Raw genomic sequence first — 18,034 nt, 5'->3', positions numbered from 1 at the left:
GCAGGAGGGTATTACAATAGGTAGTTTCCCAGTAAGGAGGCAGGCCCACCCCACCCCCCCTCAGCTGCCACCATCATCAGGTAATCTTTGTCATCCAAGGATCCCCTCCTCTCTGCAAGAAAGTGTGACATTGGACCTACCATGAAGGTTCATTTTATGCAGGGAATGGAGGGGATCCTACTTGCCCTAGGAAATTTGAATTTGATCTGTGCTGAGGGCTTCCTCACACCCTTGTTTTCTTTTCTTGGTTGTTCTCTCTCTAACCGGGTATCAGTGGTTCATTTGGGGAGTTTTCTGTATTCTGTTCTTTGAGACAGTTACTTTTTGACTATTTGATCTCTGCTGTATGCTGCAAAGTGATGTTGCTGAGAGTGCCTTCAGTTTGGAACACTCCTTTTTAAAGGTTTGTGTGTAGGTTCTTTACTTGAGCATGGATACCTTCAACTGGAGAGGTCACTTTCCCACTGCAAGGTAAGAACAGCTCTAATTTGCATATTCCTGCCTAGTAGAGTGAGTTGGAAGGACAACTCATCTGAGGAGCCCACCATTCCTTGCAGAAAATGAACCTTCACAGTAGGCCCAGTGCACATTCTTTATGTTGTCATTGTGTGGAACAGCCACCATGCATGTAACATGTAATCAGGACCTTTACTGCACCTATCTCAAAACAGTTGTTGTTGTTGTTTTTATTTAAAAAAACCCTCATAGACTTAATTCATTCCAATTTTTGACACTAGTGAATAGAGCTGAGATCCCTTTTCTGAAATGGATAAACTGGTTAAATTAATCCAGACTAGAACTTTTACATTGTCCTCACTGCAAAATACTACAGCAGCAATCAGAAATTCTTTCCTTAGAGAGAGACTAGTTTTAACTGGTGGTTTTTTAGTTGTTTTTTTTCCCACTAAAATATCATGAAAGTAGACTATGGTATGTCTTGGTTTATTTAAACTCTTGTTAGGAGCTAACTCTGAAGCATCCAATGCTTCTGAAACAGAGTCTGATCACAGAGATGAGCTTAGTGACTGGTCATTAGCTCCAGCAGAAGAAGAGCGTGACAGCTACCTTCGCAGAGGAAATGGGCGAAGGCGTGGTGGAGGTGCACGTGGTCAAGGAAGAAGAGGTTGGGGATGTTTCAAAGGTGAGTATATGATGATGGTGCTGAATGGCAGATGAGCTATTAGTACTCTTACTCAAGCCCTGTGCAGCAGGTATATGTCTGAAATGAAAGAATGAAGTCTATAGATTTGCAAAAAAAAAAAAAACAAACATTGTAAGAAAGAAACTCTTTAAACTGAATCAGAACAAAACCAAATCACACCAGAACTATACTTCATGCGAACTGAGGAATGATAGAGCCAAAGTAGCAACTGGCATTTCCAGAAGCAGGAGAATACAGAGAAGAAAGACAAAGCAGTAACGAGAGTTGTCCGCTCACAAGGAAGCCACTAAATCCAACCTGGTTGCTTCCTACACAATATATATCCTGAAAATTGCACAGCCTAGGATTTATCAAGCCAGGTTTGCTATAGGACCCTAGCCTTCCTATAGGACCCCTTTTCCTAAACTTTTCTGTGATTTTTGTCTGTCCTAATGTGTCAACATTGGTTTTTGACTAGAAATGTAAGAAATTCCATTATCTGCATTTGTATATAAGTTTTCTACCAGTGTACTCAGTGCAGTTTATTGTTTTAAAAGGAAATATACAAAAAACAAAGCAATAACATGGAAGACCTTTCTAAAATCCAATTTTGATGTGCAGGAAATGAACAGTCACGGACAGATAACCGTCAACATAATTCAAGAGATACTAAAGGGAGAACAATGGATGGGTCACTTCAGGTAAAAGAAAATGCTCTCTGTACTATCAGCATCTGCATTCATGGAGTTGCTCTTGGCAGTCATGGAGTGATGAAGTCATGCATACTCATCCTTGTCTGCACAAGAGTTTGACACCCCCCCCAAGCTACTGTGTTTAAACCAGCCATTGAAAGTTGCTTCATTAACAGCATAGTATGTTAACCAGTGGTCTTTGTCCACTGACTGAATAAATCCATCAGCAGAATGGACAGCGTGGAACATTTTTTTGGCAATTTCCTCTTCAGTCCCCTGTTACCCCTAAATGTACATGGGTAAAGGGGACACCTTGAGCTGGAGCCAGGAATGGTGGGAATCACCTAAAATTGCAGCCTGCCTCCCTTCTATTGGTGACTACTTTCCATCAGTGAACAGACACCATTGGATACCACCCCAAATTATTTTACAGTGGAACCTCGGGTTACGACGGGGATCCATTCCGGAGGGCCTGCCACAACCCAAAAATGGCAGAAGTCGAAGTGCCGCGTCTGTGCGTGTGCAGCGCAATTTAGCGCTTCTGTGCATGCGCGAGTGGCGAACGCAGAAGTAACCTGTTCTGGTACTTCTGGGTTTGCCGTGGACGTTCGCTGAAGTGGACAAAAGTGGAGGCGGACGCAGAACGAGGTTTGACTGTACTTCAGTTTTTAAGATGCATCATTTCCAAAGGGTTAAGGAGAGTAATACTTTAGACCAGCTGACATCATAAAAACTCTGAAATGCATTTAATTAATCTTATTTCAAAAGAAACAAACACTGTTCAAGTTTTACTACTAAATGCTTACATGTAAAAAATAAGCTTGCATCTTGTTTGAAAGGTAAGTTTTGTTGGATTTGTCTAGAAAATGAATTCTGCAAAATAACTAATAGCTAGGATATATAATGTTGAATTAAATGTTGCAGAAAATGCTGATCTTTATACAAGCCTTCACACCTTAACACTGTTAAAAGTACTTCACTTGGATTCTTCTTAACTGTACACTTCTAGAATACAGTGGAACCTCGGGTTACAGCAAGGCTCCATTCCGGAGGCCCCGCCACAACCCGAAAATGATGCACGTCGAAGTGCTGCGTCTGCACACATGTGGTGTGATATAGTGCTTCTGTGCATAGCGCGATTTAGCGCTTCTGCACATAGCACGATTTAGCACTTATGCAGCAAACCTGGAAGTAACCCATTCCGGTACTTCCAGGTTTGCCGCAGACGTTCGCAGAATCGGATGCAAGCAGAGGTGGACGCGGAACAAGGTTTGACTGTATTATTTCATTTGCTTTATATAACCATATTTTGCTTTATATAACCATATTTGTTTCAGATTAAAATTGACTGCAATAGTGAAAGGAGTGTCCACACTAAAACAGCACAGAATACGTCCAGTGAAGGTAGCCGGTTGCGCACAGGTAAAGATCATAACCAGAAGAAAGAGAAGTCAGACAGTGGGGATGGTCAGCAACTGTTGGTGAATGGAGTACCGTAAAATTGATAATTGGAGTAGTCATATTTCCTACACTGTTTGAGTAAAACTTATTCCACATTAGAGAAAATTAGTAGGCCAAAGACAAATAGTAAGCAGGATGGCACAGGCATGAAATGAATATTTAAAAAATCTTTTTGCCTTTTTAAACATCAGCATACAGTTCCCCCAAAATAAAATGTTATACTTGCATTAAAAAATACCTTGAACTTCTGAAAAAATGCTTTCAATTACATATTGCATTTCAAATGATGAAAGAATCCTTTTGCTTGTTTTAAAAATACTGAACTCTGCAATAGTATTTCTGTTCAGCTGTACCATTTTAACGCATCTAGTTAATCACTGCTAAATTTCAAATTTCAGAATAAATAGTGTTTGTGGTAATCAAATTGGGCTTCTGTTTTCAATCCATTAAAAGTTCCTCATTTTAAACATTAAAAAGTTATGTTTTATGTCTTGTGTCAGTTCACATTTTGATTCACTTTGTCAATATTTCAGTGAACCTCAATATACATGTAATATAACTAAATTGTCGTTTTCATAGCAAAAAGTTCTATGAACTGTGCCTTTTTTATATCTTGCCAGGTAGGAGTACTGTATTTGGATGCAGAAATCAGGGAAGATGAGTTGGAAACACTAAATGTACAATATATGTAGCAAAATTTCTCCAACAATTAGTACTTTAATAGAAGAATGCAGGCTTTCAATAATGTTTCCTTGCATAAACATCAAGTAAGGCAGTTTATAAGAATAAGAAATTTATTTTGCACTGAAGATACTGGCAGTTTATGTTACTGAGATTGTATGTTTCGTTTTTGTTTTCTTTTTAGAAAAGACAGGATAAGTTTTTTAAAGACATTCCCATTTGTGACAAACAAAAACAATTTCTGGATAGCTCAGTGGGTTTGAGTGTGGTGCTGATAACACCAAGGTTTGATCTCCATATGGAATGATTGCATATTCTGCATATTCTTCCAACTCTCCATTTCTATGATTCTAATTCATATTTACCGAGGAATTGCAGCTTGTTCATCATCTAGTAGTGTGTGTCTGCTGTTTGGCCAGAGGACCCATTTAAAAGAATAGCTTTCTTTTCAGTTCCCCTACAGTTTTTGGTATAGTTGAAATTTGGAATCTATCTCAGACAATAGAGGAAGTTTATTGCTGTATGTGAAACTTGGGAAAATTCAGGGATAGCATAGCTTAACAGCCTTGGAAACAGAACAGTCTTACAAGGTCTTGTATACAAGTAGATTCGAAACATGTGACTGAAACTGGCATTAAGTTTAGTTGCCCATAATAGGGGGTTGGGAGATGCTTTCTGTTTCTGATCTTAAATGAAGTTTACTTGCAAAAAAGCAGTATAACAGGACCTTCTTTTTGGGGGGGGGGGGAATGGATCTTCATTTTAAGCTATTCTATTTTTATTAAAATTACTGCAGTAGGAGTGTTGCTGATTATGTACAGATTTGTACAAACCTTGCTACTGTCTCTGTGTTGTGCATTCTTGTTTCTCTGCTTTTAAATTTTTTTCCTTGCATACAAACAAGTATTTAAAAATGGTGCAACTTGCATACAACTTAACTATTTTAAAAGTGTCTTAAATATTGCCAAACATTAAACGTTGATTTCTAGTTATTTATTTTTGAGGGAATGTATAGTATTTGAAAACTGAATTTGGTACCTTCCACATATCTATAAGGTGTTTGGTTTAAAATACTGTAATGAACCAATGTCATTGCTCTTGGGCATTATTATCTGTACATATTCACTACAACAAATTATATTTTCTGTTGACATTTGTTTGCTTATAGTGCAATATAATTTATATGCAAGCTGTTTCAATAAAGTTGGGTCTTCCTCTACTAATGGATGTTGATGCAATCTTTATAAGTGATTACTTTCAAAATCAACTTTGAAACTATTTTATTTTTGTGTTAAATTGGAAATACTGTTTACTCCAGATGTGTGAAAGCTGAAACATTTTCAGTTTAAAGAATTTGCCTGATAATGTGTCGTTACTGATTAAATTGTACATCTTTAGCTATTATATGCACTAATTTTACATTCAAGGTTGGCCTTTGTAAGTTGCTAACTAGATTTGACTTACTAAAACTGCAACAGGTTAATCAAATTTTCAAATGACATTTTTGCTCTTTAAATGTGAATCCCTTTCAAAGTAAAAAAATCCACTATTTTTAAGTACTCATACATTTTTTTAAAAAAATGTAAACCAAATTGAAAGACTCATTTTGAAAATTGTGTGTTGCGTGGCTATTCCCGCCCCCTCCCACAGAACGGAATAAATAAAGACACAGGACCAGAATTTAGGTTAATGGGCGAAAAATGGCCACAACTTTATTGATTACAGGTAAGCGGTATTGGCTTTAGGCATTGGCCCTATCAGACTAACCGGTATAACCGGGAAGGGTTAAGCACCAACAGGGGGAGCCCCCGAGATGCACATCCCTAGGCGCTCCCCGAGGGGTTACCACCTCGGGAGCGCGCTTTAGGCCCTAGCCTCCATAGGTTTCGGATGAGGCGACGCCCCCCGGAGTCCTTTAACGAACTACCCTTCAACGTTTGAGGGAGGTGATGGCGTTCCCCCCATCTCATTTGAATAATAATACCCCTGCCAATGCCTAACCGCCACACGAGCCAGGCTCGCCGCCAATACCCTCAAACCTGTAACCAATCCCTGATCCCCTGGAAAATGTCAGCAAGCCAAATATCATTACCAGCATCGGAAAGGTGCACGCCATCCCCGCGGTAGAGGGCCTCCTCGCTAAAATGGATGCCTGGGTGCTCAATGACCCGCCCACCCATCGCGGCCACTCTACGCGCCACCAAGCGCTCCAGGATCCTCCTGGCTCTATTCACAGCCACCGGGTTTTTGGAATCCCTCCACACGCGCCTCTCAAGCAGAGATGACCAGATAATTGTTAGGTTCGGATAGGAGGCTCGCAACTCCCCCAGATCATTAAGAATATGCCACATTAAGTCCACCCCCTTTCTGTAAGCTAGGTCGTTCTCACCCAGTTGGATGACCACCGCCTCCGGTGGGCCTTCAACAGCAATTCTTTTTGTAACTGCTGGGAAGAATTCTTCCCAGCGCATTCCACAACGCGCGATCCAGGAAACTTCAACATTGTTTGGAAGCTGCAACTCGCACCAGCCCCTGGCAACCGCACGGACTCTTGCCCAGTGGACAATGCTGTGGCTGATGATCCACAGACGCACCGTCCTGACACCTGAAAATAAAAGAGCAAGAGAACCAGGTCAGTGGGGCCGATGGAGGAAGGAATGTTAGCATGTCTTCCGGATGTATCCCCTGTAAGCGTTCGACTTCCACTGCCCCATGTCCATTATCCTCTCCGCCAGTAAACCCATGTGCACGGCGGTGGTCGCGGCCCCGATGTGGAAGGAATGTGCGGCGTACACCTCAGATGGGAGCCCAATGGCAGCGATTGCCTTGCGCATAACCCTCATAAACTGATGCTTTGACAGGCGAGAGCCATCTGCGTGTATGAAGAAAGGGCCACAGGCTTTAGGTCTTAAACACAGGAACTTTCTTGCGTCCTTTACTGGGCAAGGGCCGGCCTTCTGAGTAGCCTGTAGGCGGATTAGGGCCCCTCTACCAAGCTGATCGGTCTTTGAACTGCGAATTTTTAGGATTACTTCGGAGCTAGACAAAGTCACGTCTTCCAAGAGGAGCCCCCTGTTATTTTTAACTGGTTGGTCCTCACAGACCACCTCGCCTATGCGCAAGGCGCCAAAGAATGCGAATGAAAAGGCTGTGGAAAATAACCTGGCCTCATACCTGGACCAACAAATGACCCTGAGCTTCTTACGTATTTGCATGAGTATGTCATAAGTTATGGGTCTTCTGCTGTCGGAGCTAGGAGGCCGAGACCTACGCCAGCCCTCCAGCATCTTCCGCACCACGAAGTGTGCACAGGGGTCGACTGAGAACAGAGCTTTGGAGAAGAACGATATTGCTGCGGAATGAATATTTAGGGTTTTGGGGGCCCGCCCAGGTCGCGGAGGCGCACAAGGTATTCTATAACCTCCAACTTAGTCGGGGGCCTGCCTGGTTTTAAAAGCCCTTTTTTCTGGCGAAATGATGTGAAATCTAACCACGCCTTGTTATAGGATCTTAGTGTTGAGGGTGCGACTGATGACAATATTCCCTTTATCGCTTCTCGTTGCCAATACTCCAGAGGTGCTCCGGAAATGGCTGCGGCAGCTGCTGCGCATCCGACGCCAATAAGCGAAAGTGATCCATCTGGAAACGAGACAGAGCATCCGCAATGTTGTTATCAATACCCGGTACGAATTTGGCAGAGGCATATAAGTTTAGCCGAAGGCAGGATAGGACAAAATACCGTAAAAGCGACGCTACTCTAGGCGAACGGGAAGATTGCTTATTTAACACAGACACCACTGCCTGGTTGTCTGTCCAAAAGCAGACCCTGCGGTCTTTAAATTGCTCGGCCCATAGATGAATTGCGACTACAATAGGGAAGAATTCTAAGAATGTTAGGTCGCGAAGTATGGGTTTTTCCTGCCATGAAGGGGGCCATCGCTGTGTGCACCACTGACCTCTGAAGTAGACACCAAACCCCAGAGAACCTGCTACGTCTGAATGGACCTGGAAGTCGGATTGAAGGGCCATGCTATCTTGCCAAAGTGAAATTCCGTTATAGCCATCTAAGAATTGCAGCCAGACCTGGAGATCCGACTTTACTGCCTTCGAGAGGCGCACCCTATGATGTGGTGACTGTAAACCTGCTGACAACTTTGCCAGCCGTCCACAAAAGGGGCGACCGGGTGAAACCACTCGGCATGCGAAGTTAAGGTAGCGCAAGAGTGATTGAATTTGCTTGAGGGTAACCTTTTTTAAGGGCAATAGCTGTGAAATGAGCTCCTTAAGGGCCACCAATTTCTCGGCAGGAAGGTGAGATGTTTGGGCAATAGTGTCGAGCTCAATGCCCAGGTAAGTCATCGTAGTGACTGGTCCCTTGCTACCAAAATAAAATCATCCAAGTAATACCCCACCCCTTCAAAACCAGATTTAAATTTCAGTGCCCATTCCAGGAAGGTGCTGAAAGTCTCAAAAGCAGCGCAGGCAATTGAACACCCCATTGGCATTGCTTTATCAATGAAATAAGCTCCCTGGAATTTAAAGCCTAACCAACAGTACGTCTTCAGGGTGGACCAGGAGGAGGCGAAATGCGGATTTGATGTCGCATTTGACCAGAAAAGCACCCCTGCCGAAACCCCGAACCAGTATTACAGCTTGGTCAAAGGATGCATATTTCACCGTGCACAGCTCCTGGGGAATAGCATCGTTAACTGAAGCCCCCTTTGGGTAAGAAAGGTTATGTATCATCCTGAATTCCCCAGGGGCCTTTTTGGGGACAATGCCGAGCGGTGAAATATGCAGCTGATCAATGGGAGGTTCTGCAAATGGACCAACCACCCTACCGGCCAAAATTTCCTTCTGAATCTTTTTCATTGCTATGTCTGGTCTCTCCAAAACTGACTTCTGATTGGGGAGGCAACTGGAATTAGGGGTGAAAGCAACTGGAATTCTGAACCCTTGGGAAAACCCATCCCATAGGAGAAGGGCAGCTTGCCTATTAGGATATAGATTTAACAGCGTTCTTAGGGGTTGGAGCTTAATCGGGGAGTGAGCTAGGTCGAGAGACAAATTAGTAGCGATTTCCTGCTGCCCCGTGGACGGGTCCTGACACACCTGAGGGGGCACCCTGGTTTCCCTGGTGCAGGTGACCCCTGCCCCCCCTGAAAGGGCTGCTGCTTGCTCTTGTAGCAGTTGATAGCCGGGGGCTACCTAAACACTTATCACATTCGTGCAAGTACTTACAAGAGGTGCGCTGGGAGGCCCCTTTATTGAAATCCCAGCAGTGCTTACGCCGTTTTGTGTCCACCTTACCAGATTTTGCTTATTCGTGTTTTCTTTTCGATGTAAGGCCCCACGTGCTCCATCCAGTAGTTATTGTCCCTCTGATCCCAGCGCGTGGAGGACAACAGCGAGGCATTCCTACAAAAATCCCCGTCGTACGAGATGGCAGCCTCATCTCCCGCTAATTCCTGAGTCCTTCTCACGTGCGCCAGATAAGATGCAAGGTGCAACCCACGTTTTGGATAACATCCTAACACTATCCCCATGAATACCTGGTAGTCGTTGAGCCAGTTCTCGAATGTACGCTCCGCCTGAGGGGATCTATATCTTTTCTTACCATAATGCCGCTTTTTCTCCCCTTTTCCCTTTATTTGTGCTGGCGGTAGCAACGTGAACATATCTATGAAATCCCTGTTCAATATCTTATCCCTTTTTCTCTTAGAAAGGTAATTACCCAAGATAAAATCAGTAGACAAGTGTGTTGAAACTTTAACATCTTCCACTAACGCCCCATCTTTCCATTCAAGAGTACTGTTAAAGGTTTTCCGGTGAGAATTGGCCCTCTTCTCATGAATCCACAAGGGAACACCAGTCTCTTTGCCCTCCCCCCAGTACGTTTCCATGGGAGCATCACTATCATCCTCAGAAGAAGAGGTACCTGTCTCATCCTCGGAATCGGAGTTGTCCCTCCTGCTCTTCTTAGACACGTGCTTCTTCTTGGCTTTCCGCTTCCCTCCACGGGTGCTGCTGTCTTGCGGGGCTGGGTCATTGGGAGTTGACACTGCCTGCTGCGGGGGTAACTCCTCATCTGAAGATGACCCCTCCGACGGACTGTGGTGAGCTGGAGGATCCTGGAAAACACTAGGGACGCCAATTACCTCCCAGGTTGTATTAGATGGGGCGGCACTAGGTTGTTTAGACTTCCGTGAGCCAGCCTTGGATTTCTGTGCACTGGCCTTGGCCTTCTGCGCACTAGACTTGGCCTTCTGTGCCTGTGCGGTTTGTAAACGTGTTTGGGGGTGACTGGGAAGCCCCATGCCTTGATGTGACGTGCTAGCCACGGCTGAAGAGGGGCCAGCCTGGCCCTGTTGGCTGAGGGGGGTGTCGGGGATGCAATCTTGTGAAACCTCCACTATGGCGGAAGCAGGGGCCACAGGAGGCCTGCATTGCGCGTAAAATGTTTGAATCGCCGAAAAGAATTGAGCTAAGGCTTGAGGGCTACAGGGCGCGATGGGTACTAGCGCACCACCCGTCTGGGATGACTGAGGATTGCCCCTGTTTGCCATGGAGTCAGCGCTTTTTGAACAGCCACTCACTTATGTATATCTATATTTCTTTTTATTATTCTATTTATTATAAAAAATTATTTTATTATTTTATTTATTTATTTATTTACTATTTATTTATATATCTGTATTTACTTAAATATTTATTTTAAATTCACTTAAAGCTACTGCTGCGATTATTAAGCAGTTGTTAAAGTTGATATGTATCCCAATCAAAAGGACTCAAAGAATAGCACTGCAGCTGAAGTGCAAGGCCTCACCAACCTGGTAATAAAATTTGCCGTTTAAATTGTGCCAAGAGTTACCAAGTAAATATCTCAGTTGCTTGGCCAGAAAATGAATTGTTTGACCACCAAGGCAGCCTCCACACGATAATCAGATTTAATTATTTATATCCAGCAGCAAACTAAAGTAAATGAATCAAATATTTATCTGCAAAGCAGTCTCCTCTAAAGTAGACTGGAATGAAAATAACCGGCGGCTTAGGGTAAAGTAATGCAGTTGCAAAGCAAGCCACTTAAAACCAAGCAGTGTCTTTCACTCAATAAATTCGACTAAGAACTACCAATGAATTATTCAAAGACTTTTAAGCAAAACCAATGAGTTATTTAAAATGCAAAGACAGCCCTTCCTGCGGCAATCTTGAATGAATTATTAAAGCAGGCAGAGCAATGAAATATTAATGTATAAGGCAGCACAAAGAAAAGGATTAAATGAATCACAGCAGCACAGCGAATTAAAGATAAACGATACGGTCAGAGATGCCGGCCTCACTTGAAAGAATTAATCCACCTAAACAGATCAGAAATGCTGGAAACTGCAAGCAACTGTTCTGAAAAGTAACCTTTTCAAGAGAAAAAGAGAGCCCTTGCCCGCAATGATACAGTAGCTCCTTTATAGCTGCCAGGCAGCTGCCGGTAGCTTGCAGACAAGGGGATGCCTCACCCAAAATGGCTACTCCCGGGACCACGTGGTCCACACAAAATGGTGCCCGCCTCTTCCTGTTACCTGGGCAACCGTGCACGCCTCAATTAAATTACCTGCCGACTGAGATTGTGCCAAATTTAGCTGTAAAAGTTAGGGAAACGGGAGCCCAGCCAGAGACCTGACTCTTAGCAAATGGCGATGGTTCCTTGGCGCTTCTCTTAAAGCGGGAAACTGCTGCGCTGTATCTGCGAAAAGCCGCGCTCCACCACCAGCTCAAAGCGCGCCGGCGTCGTATTAACCCCCACCAAAAAACCCCGTTTTCCAGCGCCCGCGGTCCCCGCAATTATCCTTCTTTAATCCTGGAAACAATAGGAACGTTCTGCCGCCCGCTCCCAGACGCGCGCCGGCATCAACTTAAGCACAAACCCCCGGTCCCCTGCGCCTGCGAACCCCCCACAATTTAGCTCTGGGTGAGCACCCCACCCCACCAATGCGGCAAACCTCCTGTGAGCGCTGCCGCAGCTCACAACCGTCGTCTCCGGATCCCAAGCGGGGCCGAGGCAAAGAGGCGAAGAAACACAGTGTCTGCTCTGAAGCCGAAGGTCCGCTGTGGCTCCTCAGGGATGGCAGTGCTGGAACCGGAGTAGGTCCCTGATACCTTCGCCCGTCCGGAATAAAAGAGACGCAAAGAAAAAACTAGCTGAGAGGGAGGCAGCACACAAAGGATCCCACGGCTGGAACGGCAGGCGCGCCGAGAGGAGCGCGAAGATCAAATGGTTTTGGAACGCTGCGAAGGAAAGAATCCTAAAGCCGAAGAAAAGAACACGCGGCCGCAAAATATAAAATAACCAGCTCGTAAAACGGAGACCAAAACCGCAGCTGCTGAAAGAAAAGAAAGGGGCGAGCATGGGCTGCCCCGACCTTAAATGTCCCTTACAAGTCCCGCCCCCGCCGCCAGCCAATTGGCTGGCGCGGTGAATGATGAATACTAATGATCCCGGGATTCCCTCCCCGCGAGGGTGTGAATGGGGCGTGAGCCCGCAACCCCCCCCCCTCTGGATGTCGGGAGTGGCATTACAAAGGTTTAAAGTGTAGCAAATGTCTGATGTTTGGGTTCACTTCCTTACTAGTAACTTCATATATTGTCTAATGAATTACAATTATTTTGAAAAAATAAAGGGTTTTTTGAAGACCGAAAAATATTTGTGAATTACCACAAAATTCGAATACAGTATAAGATAGCCTCAATAACTTGAAATACAATATCAAAATGATTATTTCTCACATTATTGTTGTATAAAAGACAGGAAGAATGAAGAGAAAATGTTGACTTATTTCCTTAAACAAGGTTGTTTACTATGCTAGTAAAATACCTGAACACCACTCACCTAATGCGGGAGCGTGACCTTGAAATATTCATATTTAGATGCCCAGTAAATGTCTTCCACAAAATGATTCAGTTTTTACATTTTCTACCACATAATTTATTATTTAAACCATATGCTACTTAACTACAATAGTCTTAAGTGGTTTGCAAAGTTACAGTAGAAAAAATAAAACTGAGTTAAAACTCTGAAATCAAGCTTCAAGTAAAATACTTCTGTATATGCTGGAAGTTAATTAAGGACAGGACCTGTCTTTCCCATTGGCTTTAACCAAAAATTACTAGGGCATTTTTAGGGGGAAACTCTGTTCTTACTGTTGGTCCAATAAAGGATTTCATGGGATTGTTTAGACTGACTACTAGTTCAGGTGTGAGGAACCTTTGGCCCTCCAGATTTTGCTGGGCTACAACTTGTGGGATAACCAGTTTCATATAACCAATGTGCTTAAGTCTAATTAATGCATGCAGGGGTTAAGGCCATACAGTAAGCTGTCCGGCCAAGCTTAGCTGACATTGGGAGGAACTAGACAATCAAGTCATAGAATCATAGAATTGTAGAGTTGGAAGGGACTCCAAGGATCATCTAGTCCAACCCCCTGCAATGCCAGAATCTCAGCTGAAGCATCCATGACAGATGGCCATCCAACTTCTGCTTAAAAACCTCCAAGGATGAGAGTCCACAACCTCCCTAGGGGAGACTATTCCACTGTTGAACAGCTCTGACTGTCAGAATGTTTTTCCTGAGGTTTAGTCAGAATCTCCTTTCTTGTAATTTGAAGCCATTGTGGTTTGAGTCCTATCCTCCAGAGCAGGAGAAAACAAGCTTGCTTCATTTTCCTTATGACAGCCCTTGAGATATTTGAAGATGGCTATCATAGCTCCTCTTTCTCCTCTTTTCCAGGCTAAACATACCCGGCTCCTACAACCATTCCTCATAAGGCTTGGCTTCTAGACCCTTGATCATCTTAGTTGCCCTCCTCTGCACACGTTCTGACTTCTGTTGAGGCAGCCTAGAAGAGCATTATATTTTTTGCTGCTGCATCACACTGTTGACTCACGTTAAGCTTGTGGTCCACCAAGACCCCTAGATCCTTTTCGCATGTACTGCTAATAAGCCAGGTGTCTTCCATCCTATGTTTGTGCATCTGGTTCTTCCTGCCTATGTGCAGAACCTTACATTTGTCCCTATTGAAATTCATTTTGTTTTCTTGCGCCCAGTTCTCCAACCTGTTAAGGTCATTTTGAATTCTGAATCTGCCCTCTGTGGCATTAAGCTACCTTTCCCAGTTTGGTGTCATCTGCAAATTTGATGACCATCCCCTCAATTTCTTCATCCAAGTTGTTTATAAAGATGTTGAGCAACAATGGGCCTAGGACAGAACCCTGAGGCACCCCACTTGTCACTCTTCCCCAGGACAATGAGGAACCATTAATGAGCACTCTTTGGGTTCGGTCAGTCAACCAGCTAGAAATTCACTGAACAGTTACCTCATTCAGCCCACCTTTTACCAGCTTCCTGGCCAAGAATACAGTCGTACCTTGGATCCCAAACGTCTTGGTACTCAGACATTTCTGCTCCCAAATTCCGCAAACCTGGAAGTGAGTGTTCCCGTTGGAAACCGAATGTCTGACAGGCTTCCATGGCTTCTGATTGGCTGCAGGACCTTTGGTTTTTGAACATTTTGGAAGTCGAATGGACTTTGGGAACGAATTCCGTTCAACTTCCAAGGTATGACAGTATCATGGGGGACTTTGCCAAAAGCCTTACTCAAGTCAAGATACACTGTGTCCACAGCACTCCCCTCATCCACCAAGTTTGTAATTCCATCAAAAAAAGAAATGAGATTGGTCTGGCATGACTTGTTTTTCAGAAACCCATGCTGGTTCTTAGTAATCACAGCACCCTTTTCTAAATTCTCACAGATCAGAAGTCTTTGTTCTTACAGAGGGAAGTCTTTGTTCCTTCTTCCATCTTTCAGAGATGCTCAACAGTGTTACAAGCCACAAGCAAAACTAGACTTTATTTCACCTGGGTCAAAAACACAGTTTGGCACACACACACTCCCCGCACATTTGCATACACACAGAGAGAGGCTGGGAGCGTCAAAGGCACCCCTCTGGAGGCTTCACCCGGGGCAAAAAAAACTGGCTAGCCCCCCCCCCCATGTAGCTACAACTCTGACCTCTGACTAAGCCACATTTTACTGCCTGTGCAACATTTTCTGAATGTTGTATGGAAAAGCATATTAATCTGACCTTTGGAGAGTTTAAGTAAACCATTAAGTAAACCATTTTTAACTTACCAAACATCTTTTTCTGTGCTCGCAGAAGAGGGAAACTTTGGAAGGAATTCACAAGGGCATATTTTTAAAGGTCTAACAGCTTGTATTTCCACGCTTTACTTTGCTGCATATTTTATTATTTCAAATCTCTGCTGGGGTTCTCTCACCAAAGAGTACTTGCCTAAAACTTGGATCTTGGCATCCAAAAATATTTCCTTTTATATCTATTTTTCCTTGCATACTACATATGCACACGCATGCACACACACACAGTGTGTGTGTGTGTGTGTGTGTGTGTGTGTGTGTGTGTGTGTGTGTGTAAGGACCCACTCCTGAATTAATTTGTTATAAACTGTTTTTAATGTCTTTTGCATTGCCAGACCTTCTGGTGAAAGGCAGGCAATATACTGTGAGAGATTTATTGCAAATGAAGTGTGCTAATAAATCTCGCGCCCACATGCTTCTGTGGTGAGCTTTGCAGAGTACACAATGTCGTTGGAAGCCGATTGAAGTCTGGACGTTGTCTTCCGGACAATGAAGGGAAATGGCACGGATCCTTGAACGTGTGTTTATTGTTATAAGCAGTAATAAACACATAATTACACCCCGTCACCCTACCATCAAACCACCACCGCAGCCACAGCATCACTATCACAGAATGCAGGCATATCTATATATAGATGCTCTGTTACAGCATGACACTGATTGGCTGATCTAAACCAATCCTTAACTTACATCTACTGTTGACCATCCAATCAGGCTGTCTCTAGGCAGACTACTGTCTCTGGGCAGACTGTCAAGTATATCTCACACCCCCTCACAGCCTGCTCAGAACAGCAGTCCCTGAGCATATACAGAGTGTGTTATTAGACTTCGTTGTCTAAACCCATGCTTTCAGCTAACATTTTACACCTCAAAAACGTTAGAAGCTTGGTCATAGCATCAGCTATGTTCTGGGCACTTTCACAATATATACACATTATTACATTCCTTTGGACATTGCATTTTACATTTTGATATTTGATCGCAACGTGTTTCGTCCTCCCCCTAAATTGGTCAGTTTTGCTCAACGTAATACATGCTTGATTACACTGGTCAACAACAAATTTGTTGTCTGCGTTTTTTCAGCTGATTTAGGGCGAATCTGATGCACTGAATCCAAAAATCACATTGGTTTTGCTCAATCAGGTCAAGTTTTTGAGCTATGGACACATGTCGTTCTTTTACGTTTTTGTTCACATGTACGCTTGTGTGGAGCATTTTAGAAGAAGTTGGTAGGGGTAAAATGCCATGTCGAATAATTGTTTTGATTGGAAATGATTATTTTAATGACAAGAAGTATTCAGGTCCGATAGTTCTGGGTGATTATGTCGAAAAGGGATCAGTTTGAAGTCATAAAACCTCCGTTTTTTCTCGGAAGAGAAGGACTTGGTGTACTGTGCAGATATCGCGCAGCTTCTGCTCAAGCTTGGAGTGCCACAGTACGAACCCAAAGATTGGAGACTGTTCATTGACAGCAGCAAGCGATCACTGAAATGTGTTCTGCTACACAATGGCAACCAGTTTGCCTCTATACCCCTGGCTCACTCGACTACACTGAAGGAGAACTATGAAGCGGTGAAGTATGTGCTGGAGAAAATTGGTTATGATCAGCATAAGTGGTTTATTTGTGTTGACCTGAAGATGGTGAACTTTTTGTTGGGACAACAGTCTGGCTTCACCAAGTACCCATGTTTTCTGTGCATGTGGGATAGTAGGGACCGTGCTCAGCATTACACGAAGAAGGACTGGCCTCAACGGCCCTCTGGTGGACAGAGACAGAATACTCTTCCCACCGCTGCACATCAAGCTCAACTTAATCAAGCAGTTCACCAAGGCTCTGGACAAGGATGGTGATTGCTTCACTTACTTGTGCCAGGCTTTTCCAGGATTGACCATGGAGAAGTTGAAAGCTGGCATCTTTGACGGTCCTCAGATCCGTCAGCTCATCAGAGATCCAGAGTTCGGAAACTCAATGAACGAAGTGGAACTGGAAGCGTGGAAGGCATTTGTTCTGGTAGTGAAGAACTTTCTTGGCAACAATAAGGCCAGAAACTACGCAGAACTTGTCAACAACATGCTGACTGCTTTCAGAAACCTGGGCTGCAACATGAGCGTCAAGATGCACTACCTATTTTCACATCTGGACCGGTTTCCTGAGAACCTGGGTTCAATGAGTGACGAGCAGGGGGAGAGATTCCATCAGGACATGAAAGAGATGGAGACCAGGTATCAGGGTCGCTGGGACGCAGTCATGATGGCTGACTACTGTTGGACTCTGAAGAGACACCTCCATGCCGCTGAGCGTTCCAGGAGTTCCAAGAAATGGAAGTTCAAGCCCTGAAGTTTGAAAAATGGTGAAGCAACATGCAATTTACGTGTACTTACCTTTATCAATGCCCACCATTCAGTTTACAGTAAACCTGACCTGATGGAGAGAAACGGATGCCATTTCCTGATTCAGCAGTGCAAAAATACCCTAAATCAGTTGTAGAAATCTAGACAACATTCAAAAAGTAAAAAATTGTTGCCCAGTGTTATCCATAAACACCTGAATGGGAAGTTCACATTTTATGCCCAAATCAATCAACAACTATAGAAAACCAGTTCTCTGCAAAGTTCACTTAGAGCAGCGTATTCTGCTTCTGTGGAAAAAACACTCACAATGCCCTGCTTCCTGGACTTCCAGCCCACTAGGGATCCTCCAAACATAATTACCAAATCGGTTATTGATTTTTTTATCAGATAAATTAGCCCAATTGCTGTCCAAGTAACATGTCAGCACTTCTTGGCCTGCTGAGGACAATTTTAAGGAAAAATCAGCTGTTTGTTTTAGATCTATCAGAACTCTTTTAACGGCC

General features: G+C 43.8%; 1 protein-coding gene and 1 long non-coding RNA gene across 4 annotated transcripts in view; one reads left to right on the top strand and one right to left on the bottom strand.

Annotated features, from left to right (window-relative positions):
- The window catches only part of LOC309361140 (fragile X messenger ribonucleoprotein 1-like), a 222,030-nt gene extending 218,303 nt beyond the window's left edge, over positions 1-3,727 (top strand). For 2 of the 3 annotated variants that reach the window (XM_081896098.1, XM_081896097.1), the window contains 3 exons: positions 962-1,141; positions 1,763-1,842; positions 3,171-3,727. In XM_081896098.1, the coding sequence (XP_081752224.1) occupies positions 962-1,141; positions 1,763-1,842; positions 3,171-3,332 (422 nt within the window). In that variant the 3' untranslated portion in view covers positions 3,333-3,727. The remainder of the gene's footprint in view (positions 1-961; positions 1,142-1,762; positions 1,843-3,170) is intronic. The other variant, XM_081896099.1, reaches the window with a different exon arrangement.
- LOC309361183 overlaps positions 1-18,034 on the bottom strand; it is a 187,318-nt gene that overhangs the window by 126,498 nt on the left and 42,786 nt on the right. The gene's annotated exons all lie outside the window — the stretch shown is intronic.

This window comes from Podarcis melisellensis (genome assembly GCF_964234715.1).
Source record: "Podarcis melisellensis genome assembly, chromosome: W".
Taxonomy (NCBI): domain Eukaryota; kingdom Metazoa; phylum Chordata; class Lepidosauria; order Squamata; family Lacertidae; genus Podarcis; species Podarcis melisellensis.
Note: the sequence above shows the minus strand (reverse complement) of the source record. Positions and strands in the feature narration are given on the sequence as shown.